General features: G+C 34.0%; 4 protein-coding genes across 4 annotated transcripts; 2 read left to right on the plus strand and 2 right to left on the minus strand.

The window, feature by feature from the left end:
• The first annotated feature begins 476 nt into the window (after positions 1–476).
• On the plus strand, positions 477–1,568 carry Tsp_07762 (putative FdxN element excision controlling factor XisI). Its single transcript, XM_003381144.1, has 5 exons — positions 477–486; positions 532–557; positions 1,090–1,191; positions 1,317–1,402; positions 1,445–1,568. Exons 1-5 carry the CDS (start codon positions 477–479, stop codon positions 1,566–1,568), a joined length of 348 nt encoding a protein of 115 aa, XP_003381192.1.
• A 389-nt stretch (positions 1,569–1,957) lies between these two features.
• Tsp_07761 (hypothetical protein) lies at positions 1,958–2,878 on the plus strand. The gene is given in 7 exon segments (XM_003381145.1): positions 1,958–1,963; positions 1,974–2,062; positions 2,083–2,195; positions 2,271–2,333; positions 2,386–2,450; positions 2,560–2,620; positions 2,850–2,878. The coding sequence occupies 7 exon segments, from the start codon at positions 1,958–1,960 to the stop codon at positions 2,876–2,878; spliced, it is 426 nt and encodes a 141-aa protein (XP_003381193.1).
• A 1,599-nt stretch (positions 2,879–4,477) lies between these two features.
• Tsp_07760 (hypothetical protein) lies at positions 4,478–5,968 on the minus strand. The gene is made up of 4 exons (XM_003381146.1): positions 5,882–5,968; positions 5,282–5,365; positions 5,145–5,250; positions 4,478–4,536 (listed from the first exon to the last, which is right to left on the minus strand). The coding sequence occupies exons 1-4, from the start codon at positions 5,966–5,968 to the stop codon at positions 4,478–4,480; spliced, it is 336 nt and encodes a 111-aa protein (XP_003381194.1).
• Positions 5,969–10,645: 4,677 nt separating this feature from the next.
• On the minus strand, positions 10,646–11,197 carry Tsp_07759 (hypothetical protein). Its single transcript, XM_003381147.1, has 4 exons — positions 11,186–11,197; positions 11,056–11,121; positions 10,712–11,032; positions 10,646–10,651 (listed from the first exon to the last, which is right to left on the minus strand). Exons 1-4 carry the CDS (start codon positions 11,195–11,197, stop codon positions 10,646–10,648), a joined length of 405 nt encoding a protein of 134 aa, XP_003381195.1.
• Positions 11,198–11,210: the final 13 nt, after the last annotated feature.

The raw sequence follows: 11,210 nt of genomic DNA on the forward strand, positions 1-11,210 counted from the left end.
TCAGTATAAACTATTTTTTATTATCCATATAATTTTGATACGCAGTGATAGCATTTCCGTTTATTTTTAGTAATCTGCGATGCTTCATGTTAATAATATTTCATTTTAGGTAATTTTAGGGAAAAAATTTGCATAACAATACCATATTACGTAGTAATATGAAGTGTGTAAATAGAAACGTAATAAATTTCATCGTCTCGTTTCATAATGTTGCTCGTATTGTTTATTTTAGTGCGCTATTACTGATGGAAAATTAGGTTGTTCTTCATGAAGCAAAGTAAATAGTCATTTGCATGATTTTCTTATTATATAATTGTCCAAGCACATCGATTTTATTATGTTATTCAGTTCACTCCAATGCTATGAATCTAGCACGTGGTCAACTATAATTCCGCTCTTCAACACCATCCATGAATAACTGGTAAGTTGGATTTGATATTTTGGTGGTGGCATGCTATGCATGTTACTTGACTTATATGGTGAATGGTAATTGGCGGGTGTCTTTCTCGTGTAATTATTGCTAAGTTTTAGATACATCAGATGCTGAAGACGAAGAAGTATCTATTTCTGTTTTTTATTTATAGATGACTGCATTAATATAGTTCACTTTTAGAATTTACATTATTTTATATTCACATCAATGAATATGAAACAACCAAATTCTGAAAACTAACTGAATATGGTAACTATGCATCATGATGAATATGCCTTGCTTTTTACTTGAATTTTTCTGTTAAATTTAGGTTGAAGGTTGCAGTGCTATTAGCGCCACATTCCTTTCATTCTAACTGCAGCACTAATGTTAAATTATCATGTATGTGATATCATAGATTATGTGCCTTTGATTCAATTCTTTTTAGAATTGAAAATTACATTTGCCTTGCAATTTGAAAATTTTGAAAATGCCCAGATGCAATCTATTATCAGTGAAGTCAGGTAAAAGCTGTTGAACAGTGGTTGTTGGAGTTGATGACCTAGCGTTCAAAAACCATATGACAAAAAACAGTAAGTGTTGAATTTGTTTAAATAGATAGCAAGACGTTCTGCGTATTAGATATAGGTGGAATTTGGTGACTTCTGTAATTACAGATTACGTCATCAGCTGAGTTTTTATGGTGTTTCTTTTGCTCTGGGCAACTTGGTAAGTCATGTTCACATCATTTCGTTCTAAATTTGCCATCACAAACATCCGTAAGTAATGAATTTGCTCCTGACTGCATTTGGATCGTACAGTGTTTGGTGCAGTGACGTTTCCAAGTTGTTCTAGTGTGGTTTCACTTACCATAAAAGTAAGATCGAATGGATTGTAATTGTAGCAGATTTCGCTGAGTCAGCCGAGCAGCGTTCGTACAAATCCTGACAAGGTATTGGTGGTGCTTGTTGCTGTCAGTGCGTTTCAAATGTGATATGACAAAAATTAGTGAGTAGCTTTTGATTATAATAGCTGTGGATTACGTCATCCCATGAAGCTTGTACCGTTTGCAACCCGTGATCGCATGGAGGTAAAGGCGTTTCCTAGCCGTCCCAGTGTGCCTTTGCTTATCACAAATAGTATCGTTCATCAGTAAGTATTGAATTTGATTAATTAGCTGGAAAATGCGAGTATTGAGAGATTGAATTTGAATATCTATCTGAACATGAATACATGAATATCTATAATAACATATACATCATAAGCTGAACTGTTTTCAAGTTCCTTTCGCTCTGGTCACCGTGCTTAGTCATGTTCACATCAGTTCGTTCTAAATGTGGCATCACAAACATCCGTAAGTATTTAACTTGCTCCTGATTGCAGTTGGATGCGTAAAGTGTGCACATTTTATCCATGACAGCATTACATTAACATCAAGCGAATTCGACGTTTCCTCTGATGGCCCTCTGAGTTGAAGTTGACGCGGTGACGTTCATCATTGGTACTAGTGTGGTATCACTTATCATAAGAGTTAGAAAGAAATAAATGATTGTAATTCTAGCAGACAACGTTGAGACAGTCGAGTAGCGCTGGTGCCCGTGTAGATCTTTCGTCAGTGCGCTTCCAATGTGAGATGACAAAAATTAGTAAGTAGTTTTTGTTTATAATAGCTGTGGATTACGTCATCCCATGAATCTTGTACCGTTTGCAACCCGTGTTCACATGGACGTAAAGGCGCTTCCTAGCCGTCCCAGTGTGCCTTTGCTTATCACAAATTCACAAAGTTAAATGAATAGAACAGGTATGTCGATGTACATCCCAGCATTTTGTTCCTGATAGCAATTTGTGAATATTTTAGTCGCAGCCGATGGCACTCAAATTGCGTTTCATTCGGTTCTGATGTTTTTCTTTGTCACGCAAGGTAAGGAAGAATTGCATTATTTTTTGTAGGATAATTGTCTTTAATGTTTTAGTGCGTAACTGTGAAGACGAGAGCCGCATCTTGAATGATCTCCATCGAATAACGTATTATGCTGCTGTTATTCGTCTTCAATTACTTTTTATAATATGGCTGTAATTTGGTATATAACTATATTCAATTATGAATTTTAGAATCATGGCATGTTTATATTAAATTCTTCATTTAGAGCAGTAGAGAGCGTAAAGTACTGGTACGTAGCATCAAGGAAAGTGGACAAAGTAATGCAGGTAAGTACAGTGGAAGCGGATATATTAATGTGATTGCGTACAGGTAATTGGATTGCAGGTAAGTACAATAACGTAGGGTGCAGGTGAGTAAAATGTGCAGGTAAGTATATAAAGAAGAATGATATCGTAGATTTAAGAGAGATAGCGGAGAGGTAAAGGTAAGTATGAGGTGAAACTCTACGCTGAGTGGAGTACGGGAAAGCGTAGTTAAGTAGTAAGGTAAATGCAGAACATGTAAGTATCGAATTGCAGGAGTAAGAAGCCTGGGGATGAATTATGTAAATTTTCGAAAAAAAACACCTGAGGAAATGCCCTGGGCATAGCCTGAAAGCAAATAAAAATTTGCATATCCCCCTGAAGGCAAATATTGTGCATTAAAATGCTTCAGGCGTAGCCTGCGGGAATATGCAAATTTTTATTTGCCCTGAGGCATAGCCTGAGGCGATGCCTGCGGCTAAATTTCAAAAAATTTCAAAATTTTCAAAAAATTGCCTGAGGCATAGCCCCAGGCGTAGCCTCAGGGCATATAAAATTTGCATATTACCCTGAGGCAATTAAAAATTTGCATAAAAACCCCCTTAGGTCAAATATTGTGCTATAATTTGCCTGGAGGATAGCCTAAGGGCATATGCAAATTTTTATTTGCCCTGGGGCATAGCCTGAGGGCAAAGCCTGGGGCTATATTTTAAAAAATTCGAAATTTTCAAAATTTTGCCTGAGGCATAGCCTAAGGCGTAGCCTGAAGTCAAATAAAAATTTGCATATTGCCCATAGGCGATTAAAAATTTGCATATTTTATTAAATAAATCGCCTCAGGCTTTTTAAAATTTGTAATTTCAATGTGCACATCTACATAATATACCGTACCATTCACAACTTACCTTCACAATTATACTTGCCTTCACTCTATGCACTACTTACCTTTCCACTTATACCTACCTTCACATTACTTACCACTTACCTTCCCCTATGCAGTACTCACCTTCACAATTATACCTTCACCCTAAACACTACTTACCTTTGCACTTTTACTTACCTTCACCCTAAACTCTACTTACCTTTGCACTTATACTTACCTTCACCAAAAACACTACTTACCTTCACACTTATACTTACCTTCACAATTATACTTGCCTTCACCCTATGCAATATTTACCTTCACACTACACACTAACTGCCTTTACCTATGCAGTACTCACCTTCACATTTATACTTACCTTCACACCTATTCTTACCTGACTTACCCTTAACTATTTATCTTCATACTTACCCATAGTCTGCTTCCTTGTCTTTTTAGACTTAGACTTTTTAGACACTACGCTATTTACTTAGCCATGTTGCCTTTAACTGACTCTCTGAATCCATAACTAAAATGAATTCTTACATAAAAAAATGAAATCCTGAAAACACTGTAAACAATAATTATAAAAAATTATAAAAAGCAATTATGAAAAAATTATGAAAAGCAAAATTATAAAAACCTGAAAAACTAAAACGACAAAATTTACACTTTTCAACTTTCATAGCTTATAAAAGTAAAATGTACATACGTCGCCAAACTGAGCGGCATCAACTGGTGGTAGTGCTTTGTGATGACGTATTTATCGACGTGATTACGAATCTTTGTGAAGACACTACATGTTCAATAACGGATAGCTACCAAAGAATACAGCAATTTCATTCATCTATAACTAAACTTAATTTGATTCTGAAAATATTTGCAAAACAAGTGTGCTGAAAAGTAAAGCATGTTAAACAAAATTGATATGAAACAGCCATATTATAAAAAATTAATTGAAGACAAATAACAGTGCATCGTCGTTCCTTAATTACTAAGTATACAAATTTGTAGAAAAACTACTTGCTAGTCATACAACATTTGTCCTTCAGGATGCAAGCATCTGAACAGCTACGCGCTGAAATTTTCAATTAAACATCCTAAGCATGTGATAAGCAACACCGCAGTGTAAATGAACACTATCACTCATCAATAAACAAAATCTCTACTTACAAAATACTAAAACTTACCTACTCACATAATACTTTACAAAAATACTCACCAAACGCACTGAAGGCAACACGCACTACCAGACTTGTATGATGTATCCGAAAACCAGTGCAAATCGACTATATTCACGATATATGCTACTATTACAATCATTATTTAATTATATCGTACTCCTATAATAAGTGAAGTCACACAGGTTTCTGGACCAATACTGGGTAACGTCATTGAGCCAACCTATACTAACGCAGGAGTATGAACGTATATCTGTTCGATGTCGATGACGTAATCCATTCCTATAATGGGCAAAATGTGTACTTATTTTTGTGATGGCACATTTAGAACGCATTGTGATAAAGGTGACATACCATGTTGGCAAGAGCAACAGGAATTCCAAAAAGTTTCAATTATGTTGACGCACACTATTTAATTCGATAACAAGAAGCACACAGGATCAAATATAAGTGGAATTAGAAGACATTAATAATAGTAACAGATTACAGATAGTCAATTACTTACAGACTTTTGTACATCTTTTCAATCCATTGAAAGAAACCTGAACCACCATTAGAGAAAGACATTCAAGTTTATAGAAATAATTCCACTGCACTGACACAACCCATTGCTATAACAAAGTGCATAAAATTCATTCTTACTGTAACAATGAAGAAAACCAGAAAGCGGAACTGTTGAGACACATGATTGATCAATGTAGAAACATGAACACAGCAATAGTCAAACTAAAAAATAGATACTAAATAACACAGCAAAATGAAAAATTGGATAACAAAATGAATGAAATTCAAATATCATCGTGATGCACTGTTATTCGGCTTCAATCACTTTTTATAATACGGCTGTTTCTCATAAGCACTATTTCAACCGCTATCATGAGTTCATATAAAGCACACGCAACCTAATATATAGAACAGAAATAAATATAGTTGCATTACCTCCTTGATGATATACCAATGAAGACAATTCAGAAAAAAAATTGAAATTATTTAATAAACAATTAGTGTCATACAAACAGAATATTTTTTACCTACACTCTTTCCAAATATTGCATTGCATTATCTTGTACATCTAAAAAGCTATATTTCTAATGTAAAATTCAAATTTAAAATTAACTAAAATCAAAGGCAACGAATCTACAATATTACTTACATTGAACGTACGAATACAATAACAGACGTGCTGCTGATGGCGTTGCTAACTTACAATCCAAATATCTCGCAAATAATCATTTTGCGCACCTGCTTCTTAGCCATCATTTTTATTGAAATTTCACGGGAATAAACAAAATTGCAAATCAACTGCAGATGAAAATAATTATGATGCATAGTGGCATCATCTTCTCATGATAGGATTTTTTATATTCATTGATATGAAAATAAAATAATGTAAATTCTAAAAGTGAATCATATTAATGCAGTCATCTCTAAATAAAAACAGAAATAGGTACTTCTTCGTCTTCAGCATCTGATGTATCTAAAACTTAGCAATAATAACACTAGAAAGACACCCGCCAGTTACCATTCACCATATAAGTAAAGTAACATGCATAGCATGCCACCACCAAAATATCAAATCCAACTTACCAGTTATTCATGGATGGTGTTGAAGAGCGGAATTATAGTTGACCACGTGCTAGATTCATAGCATTGGAGTGAACTGAATAACATAATAAAATCGATGCGCTTGGACAATTATATAATAAGAAAATCATGCAAATGACTATTTACTTTGCTTCATGAAGAACAACCTAATTTTCCATCAGTAATAGCGCACTAAAATAAACAATACGAGCAACATTATGAAACGAGACGATGAAATTTATTACGTTTCTATTTACACACTTCATATTACTACGTAATATGGTATTGTTATGCAAATTTTTTCCCTAAAATTACCTAAAATGAAATATTATTAACATGAAGCATCGCAGATTACTAAAAATAAACGGAAATGCTATCACTGCGTATCAAAATTATATGGATAATAAAAAATAGTTTATACTGAAAATAGTTACGAAAATAAAATTCTTTTCCAGATTTATGGAAAATTGAACAGTTGTCATGAAATTTTATGATGATAACTGCGACAGAAATTTTATAATATACAATTTATCTCATCACAGATTTTAACAAGTACGCATCGTAGACATCATGATGGTAAGTGGCTGCACCAGTGGGTATGCTACTTGAAAGCTTATTTACTATTAAAATTTTGTTTAAACTGAACTTTTGCTTACACCTTATGATGATTTATAGTAAACCCGCAAACATGGTTGAGCTCTGCATCAGCGCGCCACATACAATGTGGGAAAAACTCTAATCGCAGAAATTAAGTAACTCAACGATTTGCAATAAATTCAAGAAACTTATGCGGGTGATAATTCTGTATTGGATTTTATGAAAAGAATAAAACAAAAGAATCACGAGTAGCCTGGATTTGGTTATATTGCTAGTCGATAACAATTATGAGAAATTAGATTTATATGAGATGAAAACAGCTAAGTGCTGTTCATTCAACTCGAAACAGGGGGTGGGCAGCATTTTCAGTTGAATGCGATCTCTGTTCAGCTTAGTATTATTACGAGCTCAATGATGGGGATCATTAGAAAGGAAAGGAGGGCGGGACAGCATAGCAGGAAGGATTGAGGGAGAAGATGAAGGATGGAGGAGGTGGAAGTTGTCATATGCGTTCTTCCACTCAATCTTCGCGTATAATATTCAGGCGTTCCTTCATTTATCAATACTGGCAACATTGATGGGCATTGAGTTATTTTCTCAATGACAGAAAATAGGTGCATCTGTATAAGTCAGTGCTATTGGCGGTACAATGACATAATAGAAACTTTAAGGGGTCATTTGAAAAATGAAGGGAACGTTACTGCCATTCTAAAAGTATCAAAGGTGGTAGTATAAAGGTGTGTTCACTAGCTAACAGCAGCTTTCCTATGTCATGCTGAAACAATGTTGTGCACGATTTGAGCAGTGACAAGCATTTAGGGGTGCAATAGTGCCACTGCAGTATCCTGGTGACAGACATTTCCTTTAAACATCTGGGCAAGTATGTTACCTTAGCAATAAACATTACAGTGGGCAGTAAAGATAATGCGGGAGGGGTTCAACTGCTATGTCAGAGTACTACTTTACAAATGGATTTGTAAGGACTATTGAAAATTATAGCAAAATATACCATTAGTACTATTATATAATGGCTTGGCCGTAATAAAGTCTCGAATATTATTTGAACATCATTACTGAAAAACAACGCGCTAGTTTCCATTCAAAAAGACTAAAATCAAACAACTACGAAAAGCTTAAAAAGCGCGCATGTTTAGTGCAGTGTGCCAAGAGAAAGAAAGAAAACATTGTATGAAAAATAGCAAATATATGAAAATTCATACCTGTCAGGGATAACGTATAAAGCAAACGTAGAGTCAAACACTTTATAACTGATGTTCGTGGTTTCTTCATATTTTTAGTCTAACAATCACAACGTATTTGTTGAACTGAACCATGAAAATGACTGAATAACGCAACGCAGTAAGTAATTAGACCGCCCTTCAGCAGCGAACATTTATACTATAGTGCAGTTCTCTCAATAAACAGAAATTTATATAAGGAACATTGCTACCGCATTTGAATAGCACAAAGTGCACGTAGCGGAATGCCAACGGCAGTGCTTACCATCATATTAGCATAAAGTTATTCTGCTGACCTAGAAATGCATGTATGCCTTGAAAACGTATAATAACAATCTAATGAGTCAACACCAAAGATTATAATAATCAAAGCCACTATCTATCACAAATAATATTGTGGCGTAAATTAAAGAAGTATAAAATAGTGTCTTACGTAAATGGGGCTGCACTGGCACGATAATAATATGTCGCAATATTCAGCAAAATTCATTCATTAATTTAAAGGAACTGATTGTTTAGTGAACATTTCAATCAGACTTTGATCAACCACTTTGAAAAGAAGAAAAATGAATGCCTAAAACAGAAGAATGGCAAAACATAACATTTACTTAAAACACAAGCATAATGAATTGATAATTTATATAATGCACATACTGGGTTGAAGTACTAAAAATTGTGCACCACGGTTGTCACTTTAGTCAGTGTGGAACCGGCAAAATTGTTATCTTATATGCATGGACAAAGTACAGAAGCAAATTATTAAAAATTTATAGATCTTGCCCCCTCAAACTTTACAAGAGTTTGCACTCCCCCTTGTCTGAGGGAAGGGAGCTTCACGCTCCAGGATGGGGCCCATTTTTGGTCTCTCCATCCTCCACCTGTTTTAAATATTTCAAGTCCCACTCCCGGCATGATTCTATGCAACCTACCTACCTACCATCCGTTCATTCGCTCGTGTTAGCTACTGCAAAGGTGATTTTCGAAACACCATATTTTAATAATAAATAAACAATGCGTACAGAGTGTATTTCATCATACTTAATTGTACAGAAATTTGATGTTCATTAAATCACCAATCATCTCATATGGAGAATTCATAGAGAATATATTGGGAAATTATACTGAATATCGATTCTCAATTGCAGTGGTAAGTGATTAAGACTTAGAAATGAAAAAATTGCCACTTACTGCTAAATGCGTTGTCGTCTCATTGTTGATGTTCATGCTGTTTGAATGTTGATTGAAAAATTACTTTTCAGAAATTATTCCAAAAAATAATAATGAATAAAAAGCAAATCTAGTGTTTGGCGTTCAATGTTGGTCTTCAGTCAATTTTCCAATCAAAACGCAGTGCATCCAGCCACGGACGGGGTCAAACTAAAATTATTTCCAATATGTCAATAAAGCAAATCAACTCGCATGCAAATTTTCATTTTATTCATTGCTGCTGACAAATGTGACTAGTGCATATTTTTCCTTGGGCTTTATATACTTTGGAAGGCACCTTGTTTAGGAGAAAATTTTATTGTAGCCCTGCCAAACATAGAAGCAATTCTCATTGCAGAAACTCTCATTTCATCTTTGTTACTAAGTATAATTTAAATGCTAAAAACAATACAAGAAATGAAATGTATACTTATTTTATATGAAATGCTCACTAGTAAGAAGACAGAAAAAGTAATAAATAATTCGTCGAAATAATTCAGATAAAGACAAATTCATTGACAATAGCAGTCATTTTAAAATGCAGAAATGACCTTGAATTGACATTTGAAATTCAGTCAAAATATAAACTATCTGACAAAAAACGCCATAACAAAAACACTAATTTAGTAAAAACACGCCTCCGCATCTCGCGGAACTTGAGAATTGAAAATTCAAAAATGACCTACATAAATAGATCTCATTGCAAAAGGTTTTCAATGAAATAAATTATTAGCGCGCTATCTGTGCGCTCTGACTAACAAAAATTTACCAGACAAATAAATAGTGTAATTTATCTTACCCCTCTGATGATTTACAATTAAAAAGAAAATAATACAAACTGGAAATAAAGTAGAAAATTTTTCTGCATGAAAAGTGATATTTTTCTGATTTGCATAACAGTGAACATTGTGTGCTCAGTACTCTATTTGATCTGTCCTGTTCACAACGAAATTTAAAAATAAAGCACAAGTCCAAATTGAAAACTTCACCCTATTCTACAGTTAAATGTACATTTCTTCGCAAAATAGCCAATTTGAATATCAATGTTTCTAAACAACTAAATTAACTATAAAAAAATAAGAATTCTGTTTTACATGTTTTTCAAATATCAGTGCACATTAAAGTAAAAAATTATCAAATACTTAAATAAAAAATATACATGCATTATTTCATAAAAATCAAAAAAAATATCCTAAAGTTCAAATTTTACCTCGATGTAGTTTCTTTCACTTGTAATTTTGTTGCGCAACGCTAAATCGAATGAAAAATCAACCAAGGCCACACACCGCATTGCTTTTCTCTGATTGGTCTGTTACTTTGCAACCTTCTTATCGGTGATCTGGCTATCAATATACTGTATAATACAGTACTTTTGTTAATTTCATATCTGTAATTTTATTTTTACAATATTATTTCATTTTAACCATGAAACAATGCAATAATAAACGAAAGGCACAGGTGTTTTGGATGTTACTTTACGATATTGAATGCAGGAAAATTGCCATTGTATGTGCACTGCAAGACAAGTGCGCCAACATCCGTTGAATTTAAAGCCACGTAAGCGAACGTGTAGCGGACGAATAAAACTTTGCGTACATTTTCTGGTCAACAATTTTCTGCTATTCAGAATATGAGTTGTGTAAACGAAACGTCTGTTCGATACATGTCCAACAGGAATAATTAATAACAAAGAACAAACTGACCAAAATGCACACAGTCCTGAGTGAGAGACACCTAGTGAAGATGGTATAATAAATGTAAGCAGGCTCTATCAACAAGTTTCAAAGTTACTGTCACGCCTGTTCTACTACCACTGAAAACTTCCGTATAAATATTCATCACAGCTGACGGCGATATCTTAATAATAATGTTTGTTAATTTTACTCAAGTTATTTGAAATATTTTTTAAAAATGTAGATACAATGCTGGACATTTTGATGAATAGA

Source organism: Trichinella spiralis (genome assembly GCF_000181795.1).
Source record: "Trichinella spiralis strain ISS 195 chromosome Unknown Scfld2, whole genome shotgun sequence".
Classification (NCBI taxonomy): domain Eukaryota; kingdom Metazoa; phylum Nematoda; class Enoplea; order Trichinellida; family Trichinellidae; genus Trichinella; species Trichinella spiralis.

Excerpts from the sequence above, each read along its gene's own strand:
- Tsp_07762 (XM_003381144.1), top strand. Across the intron at positions 558-1,089 it reads CAGATGCTGAAGACGAAGAA|ATTACGTCATCAGCTGAGTT; the intron begins GTATCTATTTCT and ends CTGTAATTACAG. Across the intron at positions 1,403-1,444 it reads GCTGTCAGTGCGTTTCAAAT|CTGTGGATTACGTCATCCCA; the intron begins GTGATATGACAA and ends TGATTATAATAG.
- Tsp_07761 (XM_003381145.1), top strand. Across the intron at positions 2,196-2,270 it reads GCTTATCACAAATTCACAAA|TCGCAGCCGATGGCACTCAA; the intron begins GTTAAATGAATA and ends TGAATATTTTAG. Across the intron at positions 2,451-2,559 it reads GAATAACGTATTATGCTGCT|AGCAGTAGAGAGCGTAAAGT; the intron begins GTTATTCGTCTT and ends TTCTTCATTTAG.
- Tsp_07760 (XM_003381146.1), bottom strand. The coding sequence starts at position 5,968 with ATGCATCATAATTATTTTCATCTGCAGTTGATTTGCAATTTTGTTTAT. Across the intron at positions 5,251-5,281 it reads TGGTTTTCTTCATTGTTACA|CAATGGGTTGTGTCAGTGCA; the intron begins GTAAGAATGAAT and ends ACTTTGTTATAG. Across the intron at positions 4,537-5,144 it reads GAAAAGATGTACAAAAGTCT|CGCGTAGCTGTTCAGATGCT; the intron begins GTAAGTAATTGA and ends TGAAAATTTCAG.